Raw genomic sequence first — 18,280 nt, 5'->3', positions numbered from 1 at the left:
GAAAAATAAACATATTCATTCAGCTCAGACGTGAAAATCAGTCTACAAGACAAGGAAAGTAAAACAATTCATCTTCATTTGCTGTGACTGTGACTACACATAAAATATAGAAGCGATCACAACTGTTTAAAAAGTTATTTACACAAATTCACAATATGAAACACATTTCAAAAGTGCTGCAGTATATTTCTTGAAGTGATAAACTCAGTGTCTAATCTCAGTGTTAACAGAAGGCCTTGACTGCTGTTAACTTCTCATTCACAACACTGTGTGTTTGACTTCAGTATGCAGTCAGTCCCTTTAACTCACAAAACCTCAAAAACTCAAAAATGAAAATGAGTAAATTATGGAACATGTACAAAACTATCTTGTCATTGATTGTTATGGTCATATTTATGAAATGATCCACAACATGGCACGTCTCCCTTGGCGATACCAAATACATTCAAGGCACTAAATTTCAGTCTAGTTGTGTACAGTTGTGTACAATTTCATTTCTGTTACCAAAAGATATAAAATAATTAAAATCCCGTTCAACCAGAGAAAACTATATCAATTAGGTTCCATCTCACGAAAAGCACACAAAGCCATCAATGAGGCCTCTTTAGAAGAATGGGATCCATTATGTCTTCTGCCTTTTCTGTGGATATCTGAATATTTTATGTCCTGGCATATCTGCACATATCATCATATCATCATCTGTTTTCCCAGTAATGCTATAATGGTCAAATCAATATATGTCCAACATGAACTGTAAACTCCTCAGTGTGCGAGGCCAGTAGCAGAGCTATCTGTCCTTGGCAAACTCTGGCATCTCCAGCACCATCCTGACCTCCAGGCTGCCCGGCATCTCCAGGGCCAGAGCAGGGTGGCACGGCTGGGTGAAGCGCTGGCAGAAGGTGCCTAACAACTGACCACTTTGGGCATTGTAGAAGGATAGACGACCAAGCTGGTAATCCAGGAGAGTACCCACCCGCTCAGGCATCTCAATCACAAGCACACTGGACCGAACATCTTTGTGGAGCAACTGATACCTGCAGCTGGACAGACGAAGTGAGCAAAGGTTTAGACTGGAACATTGATGGGAAGTTCAGTTAATGGGGGGGCGTCATGTTTTATACATACCCTGATGGTGTAGGGACACACTGCAAACACCATGACAGGCTGTTTTCTCCCAGCGGGCTGTTTCTGTTGGCTGTGCTGTACGCTACTCCAAGCCTGTAAGCTGTACTTCCTGTTACAATGGTCTCCCAGTAGTAATGTCCTTTTGCTGGCAACAACTCACCCAGGATGGATGGACACCTAGAAAACACACAAACTCTGGTTTACACCAATTCTCTTAAGGGTTTCCTAAGAGGGTCCAAAGCATGTAGGAGCTGACTGGAACGCACTGTTCGTCTGTAGATGGTGTGTGTCCAGGTACGTCCTGAGAGTAGTGCAGGGTGGTCTGGTCCACTGACAGCTCCAGAGCGAGGTGAGCTGAGGCTTTCAGCAGGTGGAACCTTGTCCCTGAAAACAGTCACAGGTAACAAAAGACATTATGAAAAAATATGTAGTATTACATACAAGTACAAAGACAGTGGAAGTGTGCGTTTTGTTACCTTTGGTGGAAATGAGTGCAGCTTCGCTCTGTTCGCTGGCTCCAGCCTCATTCACAGCTTTGATGTAAAACAGATAATTCTCATTGGGCTGCAGGAGAACCCTCTGTTCACAGCTTCTGATACCCGAGACTGACCTGGGAGTAAGTCACACACAGCCACAAACATGCACACGCATAAATTGAAGGAATAAACTGTGGTACATTAAAATGTGTCCAGCTAGTTTTTGCTAGAAATTGAATTATGTCTTGGCCTGTACTGTTTATTATTAGTTTGTTAAAGCAAACTAACTGGCTTTCCTAATATGCTAAATGTCAGAAATGATAAACAAAGTTAAATGACTTTCACCCACCTGAGCCCCTCTCCCTCCAGTTCATACTGACGGCAGTACTCCAGGGTGTAACTCTGTTCAGGAGTCTGTTTTGCTGAGCTCCACCGCAGTGTGGCTGAATCCCACATGACAGTGCAGCGTTCTGTATCAATTACTGGCACTGATGGAGCTGCCAGGAAAAGAACAAGATAACAATAATAGTGGGAAATTCACTTTTGGCTTTGAAGGGCAGTCGTCTGGGCCCTTAGAAATGTAGATATTGTAATATAACAGGAATCTGATCTCCCTTCACAATGCCAGTAAAGGTTCAAATGGAGCTTTCCAGTTTTATCAGATAAGGTTGTTGTATAGTTGTAACTTTAGCTCCAGTGTGCGGACTGACCGGTTCTGAAGGTGAGTCTCTCGCTGGGCAGAGAGCAGCCTGTATAGTTGACAGCCATCACCCACACCTTGTAGGTCTTGTCAGGCTCCAGCTCCTCCAGGACACAATAACTCTCCTTCACTGTCACACGGTACTCCTCTGACACAGCTGTGAACAACAGCAGCCACAACACGTGCTATGTTTGTATGTAGGTATTTAGTAACTCAGAAAGCCACAGGTATGACTTTAACTTCAGAGAAATAACTTCAGAGAAATACCTTTGGAGAAATAACTTATATAAAGTAATAACTAATATAAAGGACAGGACAACCCGAACACAGAATCTCTACCTGTTAGATAATGCTAAAGTAAATATAAAAATAAAACTTCAAAAATTTGTGAAAATGACTTCTTTTTAAATGAACAAAAGTAAGAAGTAATTGCATTTCCAATTAAATCCACACTTAAATTTAAGTGGAAACAGTGCATCAAAAAATGATAAAGGAAAAATAAAGTGGGAGCACTTTGAACGTTGGCCCCCATTTTCCAGTTTATTAACACCATCCTGAAAGTATTTACCTCCCTGTGGATCCTCCATGCAGTAGACCTGGAAGCAGTCTATGATATCCCCAGGGTTGACTCTCCAGTAAACGGTGACGCTGGTGCTGGTGGCTGAGCCTGGCTCCTGAGGCTGCAGTGTCGGCCTCTGAGGCACTGAGGCACAGACCGGGAGACACGCAAATTCCTAACTGCACATATACGCAAAGAACATAAGACTGCTTGTGGTATAGATGTCAGGTTTGTATCAGATGTACCTGGGATTCCCTTGCGCTGTGCGAGGTGAGAGCTGGAAACGTTGCCCTTGGCATAGTCCTCAAACACCAGCAGTCCCTTGGGGCCCAGCTCCAGTGACATGGCTGAGTCCAGAGCTGCCTTGAGCCTAACCACACAACCACAGTATTTAGCCTCTGGCCACAACCACAAGTCAGTGTCAAAAGCATTCGTTTCTCTATACTGAGCTTGAATCTACCCCTACACTTGAATATTCAGCATACTGGCACACTACAAAGGCTATAGCTTTGCAGGTCATGCAGCAAACTTTATCGGTTATCACTATCTGGGAAACCTTTAGAATAAACTTGTTAGAAAAACACATTAGGTCACACTCCATTCACTGAATGCATATTACCTTGCATGAATGTCCTCAGGAGCCTAGTGGGAGAACAGATTGAAGAGGGATTTATCAGAAATTTGACCTAATCATGGTCATGGGCTGAATATGACACCGCTGATCAATAAGCATCAACAAGACTCACCCGTGCATCAGTCTCAGCCTCTCTCACCGTGGTCTCCAGAATAGCCTTGGCGGAGTCGATGCTCTCCTGGAAGGAGACAATCTGGTCATATAGCTGCTCCAGCTTGGCCTTCTTCTCCTCTTCCATGCTGACAGACATGTTGTTGTACTGCTCCATCACCAGAGCCATCATCTCCTCATTCTGCGCCTGCATCGCCGCCTCAGTCTCCACACACTGATCCTGGCCGAGAGGAGAGGGACAGAAAATAGACACATTGTATTCACAAACATTCATAAATCAAATGGCATTATGGTGCGTATCGTGTCATTTTGAAGACAGTCTTATGTATGTATATGCAGATCTACTGAATGTGAAACAGTCAAACAGACAGCTTGTTGTACCTCTACAGAGTTGTAGGCTAGTTCAAGTTCAGACACTAAGTCCTCGATGTTCTCCGACCTCCCCTGAAGCTCTGAGATCCAGTCACTCAGCTTCTCCTGATGAAAAAAAAATCATCATTAGGCTAAATATCACATTTATATCTCAGAGACGCTGACAGCAAGATACGGATGTGTAAAAAAAAGCAAGAAAGTGGTGTGACACCACTGATTAGGGTGCAACATATCTGACAGTTTTAGATGATAGCAGCAGTATTTTTTCTGTAGAAAAGTCTTTTCTACAGCTCATTTATTCGTGTCAGTGAGTCTGATTTTCTGACACTACTCATATCATATAAAATATCTGAATCTGAATTTTACTGAGGCCGTCTGATGGATCTCGGGGGTCCTGGTTAGTAGGAGATAGATGTTCCTCTCTGCTGTTATCATTTACAGTGATAAGACAGGGTAATCTTTGGGCAAAATGTTGTCTACTGCAGCTTTGAAGGGAATCAGGGAAGTCATTCCCAGAACGGTGGCAATCCCCTGTCACCACCCCACCACTGACGGCTCACATTTAACTAGGTCAAGCTTTGGTCACTTATCGCTCCCTGCTCCTTCTAAAGGCAGACCGCATGCCCATTAAGAGTCAGAAAACAGGTGTGTGTGTGTGTGTGTGTGTGTGTGTGTGTGTGTGAGTGTGAGTGTGTTTGCATGTCTGTGAGGAATAATATGTGAGCTTCTATGTCTGACGAATTGTATTATAGCTCAGAGCACTGGCCTGGATGCAGTTTGGCTAAGTTGTTTTGGTAAACTTGTCAGGATCGATTTTCTGCGCTCTGCAGTATCCGAATAGACTGCACTTCTTGGTGCTGAAGTCAGATTTGTATTACAGCTTTGATCTTAGTCTTATTTAGCGTCCAGCTGTCGATGTTTCACATAAATACAACATCACACATGCACAGGGCCTGGTTGAAATGTCATCTGGAAATGACATTTGATCATTCACAGTTTGCTCCATGCTTTCCTTTGATTTAGATGCCAGACACTGTACCGTGATTGTTTATCAAACACAAAAAAGTTAAAAATTGGACAGCAGACTGTTGGAAAACAGCAGGTAAAAGACAACAAAAAAGGTTTTCTAGATCGCTAGAAGGAGCTATAACATTAATACAAATGTTTACAAAGGCAGATGGCTGACCCAGTGCTGACCCATAGGGACAGCGAGGGAGAACAGTGTGTGTGAGGAGATCACATGTCAGTCTCCACTTGATGATGTCACACCGGACCTTTCCACTGATCAAAGCAGAGCATTACATCACAACAATTCAATGTGCTTGGCCGCAGCCGCAGAGAGTATGCAGCCTGCCAGCATGAATGGAAAAGTTAGATCCGATTAATTTAAGACCATTTTAATGTATGATGATCCAAACTAAAGCCAGTAAAGTGAGTAATGATCATGACCGTGTGTTATAATAATGCTGTTAAAGTATACGATGATGCTGTTCGATTAAAGCTTGCCATCAGACATGAGAACTCATGTCGTTTCAGCAGCAGCCTGCCAATATGATCAAACATCTGCGAGACACTGGGATGTCTCAGAGGCCACAGAGAGAACAAAAAGAAAAACGTCTTATCTGAAAAGGATACAGAATTAAACATTTTGGCAAATCTACTTATTTGCTCCCAGAGAGCCAAGAAAATAAGAGCATTTCCCAAAATGTTGAACAAGTCCTTTAAATCTATTCATTACATTTTTCACCACCTTACAAAACATTTCCATTGTGTGATATTCCTTAATCATTTTACTAATACTGTCAATGTTAACTAAGCTATAAATTAGTATAGTATTCATTTTCCAGTGCATATATGGTGATTGCGCCATCGACATTCTTAACAGTGCATATTGCACAATATGCAAAAAATGCAGTTCATAGTTATTAAGGGACTTCTTCTTATTAACTAGTAGTAATAAATAGTTTAACAATTAATTAACAATTAATTTTTAAACAAATGCTAATTAAATTCAATAATGTGATAACTTAATAAATGTCCGTAGTAATCATTTATGACTTTTAATACAACTTTTCCCTGTTTATCTTATTTCTAAAAACAGAAATGTTCTTTGATTTATCTTACCATCAGAGATACAAATGAGGCGGATTATGATGCAGTTCATCTGAACAGCACCATAAACTGCAGCGTCCAAAATCACCACAACGTTAAATCAACACCCCTCTAAAACATGACGGCAGGATTTATTGTAGGACTGTTGTGTTAGACTGCATTAATGTTAGGCAGGTGTACCTCATGAATCAGAGATACAGAGCAAATTAAAATCCATTGTATTCAACCACATTTCACAGCTGGGGTCTCTAAGTAACCTTTTGTAGCCACCTTCTGAACATCAGTTTAAAATCATATTTCTCAAGGACCCCAAACACAACACTAGGGTTCAAAAAACTCAACCCTCATCATAAACTTTAAATTAAATGTTAATGTATGTAAAACATCCTCACGTTCACTTTAGATTACCTTGATTTCCTCGTAGGCTTTGTCCACAGCGGTCACCTCATGGCTGCGATGCTCTCCAGACCCACAGTCGTCCTCTGACAGCAGACACTCACAGGTGAGACAGAACCAGTCCATCCCCTCCAGCTCAGCAGCCAGTCGGGCCTGACTCTGCTCCTCTGCATCAATGATTTCATAGTCAGCCTCGATGAGCTCTTCTTCTGGAGCCAGATCAAAGACCTCCTCCTCTTTCTCCATCTCCACCTTCTCCTCTCTCTCCTGAACAGACTCGGGTTCTGGTTCCTCTGCATCTCTCTGTGTTTCAGGTTCTGGCATTGGTTTGGCATCCTGTTCTGATATTACTTCATATTCAAGTTCCTCAACAGTTACCTCTGGAGCCTCTGCAACTGTCTCATCCTGCTCCATCTTTTCCTCTGCATCCTCTCTGTGCAGATCAATCTCTGGACTTAAACCCTCTTGAACGATGTTTGTTTCTAGCTCATCTTCCACCTTGTGTACCGCTGCTTTTTGCTCCACATCTGCTGCTTCTGGCTGTATATCCTCTCTGTCTAACCCGGACAAATCCTCCTGGGCAGTAAAGCTCCTCAGAGGGGAAAAGACCCCCCCATCCTCTTCCTCTTCTACCCCGAGGTCCCTCTCTGTCTTCTGCTCCTCAGTGTTGGCCTCCTCTACGGGAGCTGGAGGTGCAAACCTATTGTCTAACTCATTATTGGGTAGTGGTTCCTCCTTTAGAACAACTTCTGGTTTTACCTCCAGTTGTGGTTCTGTCATTGTTTCTTCTTCTGGTGCCTGAAGAATCTCTGAGCATATTGTGGTAGTTTCAGGTGCTATGAGAGGTTCACATGTGCTGTCAGGTTCAGAGAGAGCTACTGTATCACTTGCGGGCTTCTCCGACCACTGACTGATCTCTATGTCCATCTCTACAGCTTGTCCTTTGGGGACAAGGACGATTAAATCATCATCCACATTCACCTTCTCCTGAACAACCATCCCAGTGTCCTCTATGGATGACTTATCCGTGGCCTCAGTTATCAGCTTGGCTTTCTCTAATTCGCTGCCACTTACTGACTCCTGTTGTTGCTTGGGTTCAAGAATTTCATTCTGTTGCTCAACTGAATCTGTTTTGATTTCCTCTGGTATCACAGGTTTAGTTTCCTCATGTGAAATCTCAGTTTTAGCTTCTGATTCCTGATCAGCTGTAACAATAATCGCAGGCAACTGGCTCTCCACTGCCGTTTCCTCTGTTAGACCTTCCCGTTCTTCTTCAGGAGCTGCCGTTTTAACACCTGTTGCCTCGACACTTGTTACCTCCCGAAGATCAATCTGAACTTGAGTTTGGATCTCTTTTTCATCCACTGCTTTTTCAATGACCTCTACGACAGCGTGTACTGCAGAATCACAGTCAGTGACGACCTCAACGGGTGCAACATCTTGAGCAACAACTTCTGCTGCTGCTTTATCCTCACACAGTGATGTTTCAGCCGATGTCTCGATGTCAGCAGAGGTGAGTGTTTCATGTGCTTCAGTCTCAGGTTCTTTCACTTCAGCTGGGGCCTCTGCTATGGCTTCAGTTACATCTTTCTCATCTGCAGCCACCATCTTAGTGTCAGAAGCTGCCTCCTCAGATAAACTCTTCTCAGTGGTTTCTGTTGGTATTTCAGATGTAGTGATGACATGAGGCTCCTCACTGCTAACACGTGCTGTCACAACTGTCTCCTCTTCAGCATTTATAACCACCTGAGCTGGTTTTTCCACCACTTCCTGGGTCTGACATGGCTGCTCAGCTTCAATGATGCTAATTGTTTCTGGAACTTCTCTCTGATGGTCCTCAAACTCCTCTGTTTTCTGTACTTTACAGTCTACCTGCTGAGTTTCAGGAAGTGGTTCATCAGTGCTGCTCTTAGGAGGTTCAGTCTGGTCTCTCTCTACCTCATGTTTCATTTCCTGATCCTCCATCTGATCCTCTCTTAGTTTGGACTCCTGACTGGATTCTTCTAAGGCCTCTATGACAGTCTGCTCTTCACTCACCATGGAGAGTTGTATGTCCTCTATCACCTTTTCTGTTTCAGCTTCTATTCTTTCTTCAAATGTTGCTAATTGTAAATCCTCCCTCCTTTCTCCAACACTGTCCTCCTGTGTCTGTGGTTCCTTTGCCTTTGTCTTGTCCTCGTCTTCTTCTTCAACTACTCTTGTTAGACATCCTGTCATTTCAAACTTACTCTGTGACCACATCATCCTCCCCTCATTCTTATCCTCGGCTGACTCTGGCTGAACCTCCACTGTGGGAGTTTCATCCTTCAAAATAAACTTCTCCAGGTATCCATCCGCCTCCTCGGAATCTGACAAACGTCTCTTGTAAGACTTCTCAGATGCCATGCTCTCTGCCTCAGAGTATTCCTCATCGCTCTTCCTCCTCTCGCCTGCAGCATCCTCGTAAAGGTCGGAGTACATGAAGGACATGGCAGTGGGCTCCTCCAGCAGGATGGGGTCAATGATCTTAGGCGGTCCAGAGGAGATAAAGATGGGTGTGAGGATGGTCTCTTCAGTCCCAAACAACACTGAACCACTTTCCTTCACAGATCTTTGGCTCTCTAGTCTTGTTCTCATCCCTGGTCCACTCTCTGCCTCATCATCTCTCCGCTGCAGTGCATCAGCAGGAGCTCCGTCTCCGTAGAAGACCTCATCCAGGTGTTCTCCGACTATCTCCACATCTGTAACAATGACAAAGGAGTCTTCTAATGCAGATGGGCTGTCTGTGGCTGTCCCCTCAGCAGGCTTTTGCTCATCTTCTTGGGGCTTCAGTGCAAGCTGTTCTGCCTCCTCCTGCAGCTCTGAGGTTTGCTCCTCAGGAACCACCACATCAACCAGGGTAAACTTCTCAAAGTAGTCAATGTCACTGGGGATCTCTTTCTGGATGAGTGTGTGTCTGAGCTCTGTGTCCGCTGATGGCTTAGAAGAGTCTGGCTCTGAGGGCTGAGGAATGATTACAATCAGCAAGGCAATCTATAGAGCACAATATAGTATTAAAACATTATTTTACCAGACAAATCAATATATTGATTTAACGTGAAAAAAGCAAATGAAACCAAAACAAGAGTTAGTACCTAATTGTTAAAATGGCTCAGATCAAACAGAGGAAACACTAAATACCTCTTGGTGATCCAGTATTTCACCCTCCTCTGGCAGGACATGATTCCTTTGCTGTGTCCAGTCATGGTTGTTTCGGGACCTGATCTTTGGGGTCTGGTCCAAATAAGACAAATTGTCCTGCAGCTCTGTGCTCTCCTCCTCATCCACAGTGGGAAGTTTGGAGGGGACTCTGATGTTGAGAATCTCATAACCCTCTGAAATCAAACAAAACAGCTGCTGATCTTTGCTTTTGATTTCCTCCAAGTCCGGCTCTGGTTCAGCTTTCTCCTGTTTGACATTGGGCAGAGACACCTCTGCCATCTCTGGTCTCTCCACTCCCAGAGCTGAAGCCGACCTTGAACTACCAGGTCGGCTCAGCCTGTCCCCTAGCCTGCTGCTCCTTCCTCCAGACCTCGTCCTCCTGCGGACTATTTTCTCCTCATCAAAGACGATAGTGATCTTCCCTGCAGCTCCAGAGCCCTCCATACTGTAGGCTTCAGACATGGAACTGGTCTCAGAAGCCCAGGGGGTAGAGCAGCGGCTAGAGGCCGTCTCCCAAACAATACCACTGTCCTCGCTCTGAACAGTTACCATGGAGAACGATGGATCCACCATCAGGCACTGGAGTTTGGGCTTCACAGACTGATCCTGGACAACCTCTCGCAGACTGGAAGAAAGAGGAATGGATGGAGTTAGAGGGAGGAGAGCAGGCTTTCTTTTTGCTTGTGCTGTTCATGGGAAGAGGAAGGTCATGAGTAAACAGTCTAACTGCAAGAAGAGATCCTTTTGGCACACCTCGTGAAACTGCAAGCTGAGAACAAACTAATGAATCAAATTAAAAACATGTCTGAGCAAAATGTGCAAACCACATTCACGTTTTGCACCTGAGGCAAGTTAGAGAATCTAAGCTGACAACACCCGCTGATCTCTTCTCAAGATGATAACTTTAGGAGTGTATATCTCCAGCATTAGACCAGGTGTCTGGTGCCAGGCTGCCACTGTGAGTGATGAGCTGAAAAAATAATGATCAAATGCGCTCTGAGCTCTAACCTCCTGCTATGAATACAGCTCATTCCTGCAGGGTTACTGCAAGGTGACGTCCCAAAGTGTCATTCATGTAATATTAGAGAAGAGATGCCTGGCCGTCCCAGATACATTCAACATATCTGTATCTCCTGCTATTTATGACATGGCAAGGTCCATTACCCATAAATAAGATGTGAAATATGGGATGGTGAAGATATCAAACATTAGAATTGAGCTATCTGCCTTGCCACATTGACAATTTCTTGTATGATGATTTGATATATTGGGTGAAATTGATGGTGTGCTTCTTTGCTTCACTTGGATATACGTGTCCAGTCATACTGTCCAGCCAGAGATAACACACAACTTTTCTTTTCTCTTTTTAAAGTAAAATGTACCTGAGTTAAGAGGCCCAGAAACAAGTGGGTTCTCACAGATGAATGTCATGGTAAAATGTCCTTGCAGAAAAGACACCACTTTGCACATAGATAAAGTAGACAAACTTGAGGTTATTCGGCTTGTAAGATCCTGTATGTAAAGCACCTGTTCTGCAGTTCCTCCACCTCATCTTCATCGTCCTGGCTGATGGCCTCTGAAGCCTCACTCTGAAGCTCTGTCATCTCCGAGTCCAGACTCTCACACTCCTCCATCTTAGTAATATCCTCCAGCTCTTCCCTTTGCACGTCCCAATGTTGTTTTTCTGTGTATTTTAGAGTCCTCTTGATGTTTTCAGCCACTCTGATTTCAGAAGAGCTGGTCTGCCTGTTTGTGTCATTCTAAGTTGGGAGCTGTCCATCTGACTCAGCGAGGGACGGAAATAGACTGAGTGGGGAATGAAAAGAGGGGAGTGGAGATAGAAACACGCAAAGCAGTGAGAGGGTAGGGATCACTAGAAGTTTGGCTAAACACACTATCAATTAACTAAAAAGAAGTTAGCTTTTAAACTTATCATAAAAAGATTGTTGAAGATTGGGGGAAATCCTCATTATCTTGGTCAGTACCAGAAACAGTCGAATGAGCCAGTGTGACTTTAAGATCAAATTCCCCCTTGCGAAGTTAAATATAGGCTGTGTGCTGAAACAGTACCCCGCCTGGTCCCCCTGCTGCTGGGGGAAACACTAAACAGGGTCACACTCACGTCTTGTAAGGTAGCTACCCACCAGCAGTACTGGCACTATGCTGCAGTCATAAAACTATGTGTAATAAGGCATCAAACCACTGGACAAAAACTAATCAGCATAGGAGCTGCCAGATGAGGCTGCAGAGATTCAGGAGTCATCCTTAGTTTTCTAATCTTTTTTACGGACTAATAAATCACAAACACCTGCAAGCGTTTGGATAGTGGTGGATAAACTGTATTAGCAGAAAGAAACAAAATGACACCTGACTCCAAATATCAGATGGGCTAAATGGTTTGGACCAGATCTGTGGGATGGCATTCGAACTTATGGGCAATGTCTGTTCCAGATTATCAAGCATAATTGCTGTGGATCAAATTTTTTACCTTGACTTCAAAATGCAAGGTGATCAATAATATTAGGTGATGGATTAGAGTGTTGATGAGTCCTCTTTACATCCCATACTCCAGAACAGGCCGTTATACCATTTTGCATAAGAAATTATCTTAAAACATGAAGAAAAAAAAAAAATAAATCATACACTTTAGTCAACACATCTGAACATGAATGACAGCTGGAAGACAGAAGCCAGTGTACAACATGATATGATTTTGGCACTTGATTTCGCATAGCCAAGCATTCTATGGGCTTTGTATTCAGCTCAAAAATATAAAGCGAAAACAATCATACATCTTCTGAGATTTAATCTTTAAATAAACATTTAAAATTCAGTAATGTACAAAAAAGAACTGAGGAAAAACATAAACCAAAAAGAAAATAGAAAGTCACACTCAAGTGTAAATTCTTCAAATAACTTATGTATTTAGGGAACCAATAATGAGTGGATAGCACGTTGGTTTTTGTCCAAATAAACCATGTAGACCCTGGACTAAAATGACACAGCATGGAACCATCACCAATCTGAGGAAAATACAAAAGGAGAACAGTAAAGGAGTCACTTAAATTATGACACCAACTTAAGCATCACGTAATAAGAAGCTCAGTCTTCAGAGGAGCTTCGAAAGTTAAAGATGGTGATGTGACAAAAGAGGGGCCCTTCAAATGCAGCTGTAGAAAAAAGTGTATACAATGTTTAAACCCACATTAGATTCCCTACTGTCCTAGAAAAATAGAAAAAAGACTTTTATGTTACAAGTTGGTCCAGGCAGGCTGTAGACAATATATAATCAATTATGTGGCATAAACAAATCATTGGCATCATCAAAGCTATGTGCAGTATGGCTCTAGCAATCTCTATATACGGTATAACTAAAACCGAGATTACAGGAGATAAACCTGGCTGAGACCAGTCAAACCTAAATGCTGCTGCTTCCATTCAAGCTATCTTAAGGGTATGAGCAGGTACCGGGTATTAGTTTGTCTTTTCATACTTGTCAGCATATTGAAGTTCTCTCCACATTGGGAAAGAGGGCCATGTAACAGCATCTCTAACAACACTGACCGTTCTCCTGCTTCACAGCAGCGTCTCTCTGTCACGAGTTTAAGTGAAAGGATTTTAATTTCAGAGCTCTCTTGTGTCACTATAAAAATATTTTGTATTTCGATTATCACTTTCAATAATTTGGCAAATTTTGAAAATGAGCGCAGTATTTTCAATATGTACTGCCACAGGACATACAGTACGCCACCGACTCCGAGGCAGTCGGAGTCCCAGAGTCTTTCTGGCTGTGATGTGCGGAGGCAGCAGGGTCCTTTCTCAGCATATCCCAAAGGTCTCGCTCTTCGTTTCTGGGGACAGTCCTGTCTTGAGGTAGAAGACTCTCAGCTCGAGCTCGTCAGCTCGTCTAATTAGAGGAGTCCCTTATCTCCCGGATGACTCCTTATTAATGATGGCTCTGACTGGGAGGATTGCGTTCAGGTCCTTCCTCTGTTGTAGTATCCGACATGACTGCGCAGACACAGAGAGATGAGAAGCAGGAGGATAATGAATAACTCATATCTGGCCCACAGCGACTTGGAAGAAGAAAGAAAAAATGAAGGGAGCTCAGTTATCAGGAGTGGCACACACCTCAGCAAACTGAGCTTTGATGGCGTCGAATTTCATCTTCTCATGGACTGCCCTGGCGACATTATTCCTTTCAAATGGCTCTGAAACACAAGGGATTGCCGTCACTCACTGAATATGTAGCGTTACTGTGGACATTTCTTACACTGCTGCTCCAGTTATTGTTAAATGGTGATAGCAGTGATCATGTTATGCCCGGTGAAATGTTTACCTTCCACGCATATGTATTTGTTTCTCCATTCATGAGTATGGTTCTTGGGCAAAGCTTTGGCCTCTCGAACAGAGATCACGTACTTATCCCACCTGCAAGACACAGAATCAACAAAAGTGATGGGAATTTAGTGCTTTTTAGACTGAAAATAAACTGCCATACCAGAGGATAATCAACTACAAAATATGTGCGCTTTACTGTCAACAAACAAAGGGGACGTTTTTCAGACAGACTAGTCTTTCAAGGCATCGGGCGGTTTTAGTTTAATTCAGTGCAGTATGAAAATTGAAATTTGTTTGGGAAAGACAATGTTAACATAAAGGGTTAACATTAGGGTACAAGATTGTCATGCAATAATGTGAGAAGCAACAACATTTGTGCAAACTCATTCTTACTGGACAACATGAGCATATTAACCTTCACACTATCACAGTATTGTCTGTCCCTCAACTCCAATCTCTTAAATGTTTGAGCTTCATTGAATGCATCAAATACAAGGTACAAAAAAAAAAAAAAAAAAAGATTATGAGTAAATGTTCCACTGGGCCAGATTTGTTTATTGGCAAGAAAAAAAAAAAAAATCGGTGCATGTTTGTTTGGTGAGTTTTAGTTCATCATGGTATGTCATGTTAGTGCTGCTTTGTAAGGCCAAAAGGTCCCACCTGCTCCTGCCCTTCACCCAGAAACATGAAACCAGAGAAGAGGATGCATGATAGAGGAAGGAGAGGAGAGACGGGGGACTAGAGAGGGAGGAGATTTTGGCCAGAGGAGCAGGGGATGAGGAATGGGAGCAAGGCAAAAGAACCATGGATGCCTCTGAAACACTAGACTCAGTACTGTGATATCCTTGGGAGATACCTGAAGTCTGTGGCATAGTACTTGAGGAAGCCCAGAAGCAGCTCTTCCAGAGAGGACTGGTTTTTTGAGATGTAGGGGGGGATGTGTTTGGGTCCCCCTGGAACCATGTCAATGTCCATAAAGGGATTAAAACACTCCTGAAAAAAAGCCAAGCACCTTTTCATTATACTGTAGACATGTATTTTTACAAAACTAGGCAGAGGATAAGAATGGGAACAAAGTTTTTTTGTATCATTTACCTGTTTAACAAGCCATTTTACTATGTTTTTCAGCTGTGCCTCTCTAAATTAACTTGGATGAGAGTTAAAAAAAAACAAACTAATAGTGGAAACAAGATTCTGCTGCAAAAAAACCCCAAATACAAACAGACACTTACTGGGTAGTCTCTCTGTAGAGAGGGAAGGACAGGTTCATTAAGAGCTGTAAAGAAAACAACACATACAAGATGGGATTCACTATAAGTCCAGAAGTATAATTGAGAATGAAAAAGCATTTACTGTGTGTGTGTGTGTGACTGTACTGACTCTGGAGGTAGTGCAGCACCATCAGAACCAGCGCGTAGCTGCTTAATGTTCCTTTGCTGGCATCATTGATTTGATTGTACCGGGCCCATTTCTTGACAACAAGGATTATGGGTCTTATCCTGAGATCAGCTGAGGGAGACCACACAAAAACTGCAGGTCAAAAAACAAGTAACTTTTCCTTCTTCCCTTCAAGAGGCGAACACACTTCTTTCGGTTGGACTAATGGATGGACTTCAAATGAGAAAGGGGACTTTTGAAGAGCTGCAGCCACAAAAACAATGGGTATTGTTGACTGTCTCACCCACCATAAGCATAACTCCTCAGAAGGAATGTGTTTCTGATGCCCACTGTGTTGTTGATATTCAGATCAAACTCCAGATCACTAAATAGGGCAGGAGTAAAAAGAAAAAGTCACATGAGCACTTCTGACTTCTTTCTAATGTTGTAAAAACAGGACTGAACGACTCCTACCTGCCTTTCTCTCTGAACCTGAGGATCGGCACTTTGGCTCTGATCAGCTGAGTCCTCTCTACATATGCTAGGAATCAAAACAATTATCATGTGATTTAGTTTGGTTTTAGTTTCCTTTTCTGTAAACCTGAAACTCTTCTGCTAATGGGTAAATAGCCCCACCTGGTGGAGTCTGTTGAGAACATAACATCTTGGAAAAATAGCCTACAGGAATCCAAAAGTCCACTATTGGTCACAGTATTATTTATTTTGTTTGGTAAAAGTTGCTAGTTATACACAGTAAAGAAGTAAGTGAGACATTAGATAGTACTGAGTAAGTGAGAGTTTTTTAAACCATGTTAGAAAGACAATCATTTGATATAAAAAAAAAAAAAAGTATTACTCACACAGTGATTTGAAAAACCTTTGGAGGACAGAGAGTACATGAATAGGATCATGTCTTTTCTGAAACAGAAAAACATGCAGGTATTTAAGAGGAAGAAAGTATCTATGATTGTATACACACACACACACACAAACAAACACTTTGGACGACTGAGTCAGAGGTACTCACATTCCCCTTGAGGACTAGACACAGATCAGCATCACTGCTTCTGCAGCCCAATCCATTCATAGAAGATCCAGTCAAGTAAAGTCGTGCCACTGCAAGAAACACATTTCATAAATAAGGGTCACAATAGAAGATTCGAGCAGAGCGAGACTGTGCATTTCATACACACCTGCATAGACACGCTGTATGTCTTGCTGCAGCCGAGTTCGGCACGTCTCCTTTCGGGCCAAATCGGAGGACTGCTGCTGGCACGCCTCAAACAGTTCCACCATCTGAGAACTCAACTGATGGCACAAACACATGCCCACTGATAAACCACGTATGCCTGCATGCACACATAGTGAGACTTGATGTAGATCGGCTGCAGATTAAGACTATCTGAACATACAGTACCTTGTCCTTAGCATAGGCCTGCAGGCCGTTGGAGCTTTCTGGGACAGCTGGCACCTGAGAGTGGGGATGGGAGTTAGGGCCGGGATAAGAGCGATCAAACCCTGATCTTGATGACCCTGCCTCCGCTTGGTCAGGATAATGAGGGGGAGGTGGCAGAATTACAGGGGAGCCTACTGATGAGTAAGGAGAGGAGTCGAGGCGTTGGCGCTTCACAACATGGGGGCTGTATTCAGCATTCTGCCTCCTGCAAGAAACATCATGATAAGGAAACGTTAGTGATGAATACAATTGTACTTTCAGATCAATCTCTATTTTGATAATCAAATAAACACTCTATGGACAGTCTCTATTGTCTAAATGGATTTATCTACGAAACTGATCCCAAACAACAGTGGCAGCGAGTCAGTGAGTGAGTGAGTTTGCTGAATGATCTTGAGTTAACAGGCCTAGTTATACTTTTAGATATCACACAGATATCCTGGCCTCTCTTCAGACACATTTCACTGTCTGGCACAAGCATAACTTCAGGGACGGAGATACTCGAAGGTTTTCTAGACCTTCCCATTTGTCAAAAGGGTACAATGCCCTCTTATAACGCATATTATCGACAGTGAGTAATGTTAAGCTGGTTTCTTACAATCTATTAAAATTCTCCAACCATATGTTGAAGGCAATGTTCAGAAAAATGGAGGTTAAAACAACTCAAGAATGAGACAGATATTATTCATACTTGCGCCCATTGGTCATCGTTGGCGTGCGAGGAGGATGGACTGAAGAGGTGGAGGGTGTTGGCTTCCATTCATATGTAGGCAGCCTCTCTAGTCCAGGAACATAGAAGCTACCAAAAAGACATGTACACATTACTGTACAGGACATTCAAGCCATTTGCAGGATTACTACGACGTTACTAAACCTGGAAGTGTTTGGCACAGCACTGCAGTTAGTTTCCTCGTCAGGCAGGCTCACCTGTTGACACCGGGCAGGCTTTGGTGGTTGTAGTCGTAATACCGGGGCACAGGCGGTGGCGGATACAGGCCGTTACTGTAGGCTGACCGCCCCCTCGGTGCAGCGCTGCGGGGGAACATGCTGCCGTTCTTCACAGCGCTCCAGCATCGACTCCGCTGATTTCCTGAGAGAAAAACAACAGCCCGACGATTCAGCTGTTATTGTCAGAAAATAAAAGGGGATCTGTGGCAGTCACACCTACTGAACTCGCCGCCCAGCAGCGATGGTAAAGACACGAAACGTTGGTGTAGAAACTTATGTGCTAACTGACGCTAGCATAAACCTCGTCAGATATCGATAACGATATTACAACACAAAATTAAATATGTTTCTTTGGAGGTTCTTGTGAAGACAATGCGGAATACGCAGTACGGAATCGTTTCACTAAATGTTAAAAGTGTTGACTCAAAACTGAACTCTGTAACACTCACCAAATTACATGTCACTTGAAAAGAAAACTGAAGGCGCTAGTTTC

General features: G+C 43.1%; 2 protein-coding genes across 3 annotated transcripts; both read right to left on the bottom strand.

Annotated features, from left to right (window-relative positions):
* Window positions 1-11,374, bottom strand: cmya5 (cardiomyopathy associated 5). Of its 2 annotated transcripts, XM_070834243.1 has the most exons (14): window positions 11,193-11,374; window positions 9,645-10,290; window positions 6,498-9,467; window positions 3,987-4,082; window positions 3,607-3,825; window positions 3,480-3,502; window positions 3,106-3,230; window positions 2,870-3,004; window positions 2,312-2,458; window positions 1,951-2,098; window positions 1,602-1,735; window positions 1,392-1,509; window positions 1,126-1,302; window positions 1-1,040 (listed from the first exon to the last, which is right to left on the bottom strand). In XM_070834243.1, exons 1-14 carry the CDS (start codon window positions 11,297-11,299, stop codon window positions 788-790), a joined length of 5,298 nt encoding a protein of 1,765 aa, XP_070690344.1. In that variant the 5' UTR covers window positions 11,300-11,374; the 3' UTR covers window positions 1-787. The 2 variants fall into 2 exon arrangements, 1 of the variants encoding a protein (XP_070690344.1); XR_011584420.1 differs by lacking the exons at window positions 1-1,040; window positions 1,126-1,302; window positions 1,392-1,509; window positions 1,602-1,735 and having other exon boundaries at window positions 1,965-2,098; window positions 2,870-3,035.
* A 599-nt stretch (window positions 11,375-11,973) lies between these two features.
* tent2 (terminal nucleotidyltransferase 2) lies at window positions 11,974-18,280 on the bottom strand. The gene is made up of 15 exons (XM_070834342.1): window positions 18,237-18,280; window positions 17,767-17,929; window positions 17,531-17,638; window positions 16,801-17,044; window positions 16,577-16,691; window positions 16,411-16,499; window positions 16,244-16,301; window positions 15,858-15,924; window positions 15,692-15,768; window positions 15,387-15,515; window positions 15,239-15,282; window positions 14,863-14,999; window positions 14,005-14,096; window positions 13,797-13,876; window positions 11,974-13,676 (listed from the first exon to the last, which is right to left on the bottom strand). Exons 2-15 carry the CDS (start codon window positions 17,883-17,885, stop codon window positions 13,590-13,592), a joined length of 1,446 nt encoding a protein of 481 aa, XP_070690443.1. The 5' UTR covers window positions 17,886-17,929; window positions 18,237-18,280; the 3' UTR covers window positions 11,974-13,589.

Source organism: Pempheris klunzingeri, chromosome 7, assembly GCF_042242105.1.
Source record: "Pempheris klunzingeri isolate RE-2024b chromosome 7, fPemKlu1.hap1, whole genome shotgun sequence".
NCBI lineage: Eukaryota > Metazoa > Chordata > Actinopteri > Acropomatiformes > Pempheridae > Pempheris > Pempheris klunzingeri.
The sequence above is the reverse complement of the archived record's forward strand: the minus strand, read 5'-3'. Positions and strand labels throughout refer to the sequence as shown.

What these genes read in the sequence shown, in the direction of transcription:
- tent2 (XM_070834342.1), bottom strand. Translation starts at nt 17,885, where the DNA reads ATGTTCCCCCGCAGCGCTGCACCGAGGGGGCGGTCAGCCTACAGTAAC. An exon ending in AGGCCTATGCTAAGGACAAG is followed by an intron (nt 16,692 to 16,800) that starts GTACTGTATGTT and finishes TTGTGCCATCAG; the next exon opens with TTGAGTTCTCAGATGGTGGA. An exon ending in GGTGCTGCACTACCTCCAGA is followed by an intron (nt 15,283 to 15,386) that starts GTCAGTACAGTC and finishes TTTTCTTTACAG; the next exon opens with CTCTTAATGAACCTGTCCTT.
- cmya5 (XM_070834243.1), bottom strand. Translation starts at nt 11,299, where the DNA reads ATGGAGGAGTGTGAGAGTCTGGACTCGGAGATGACAGAGCTTCAGAGT. An exon ending in TAGCCTACAACTCTGTAGAG is followed by an intron (nt 3,826 to 3,986) that starts GTACAACAAGCT and finishes CCTCTCGGCCAG; the next exon opens with GATCAGTGTGTGGAGACTGA. An exon ending in ACACCATCTACAGACGAACA is followed by an intron (nt 1,303 to 1,391) that starts GTGCGTTCCAGT and finishes TGTGTTTTCTAG; the next exon opens with GTGTCCATCCATCCTGGGTG.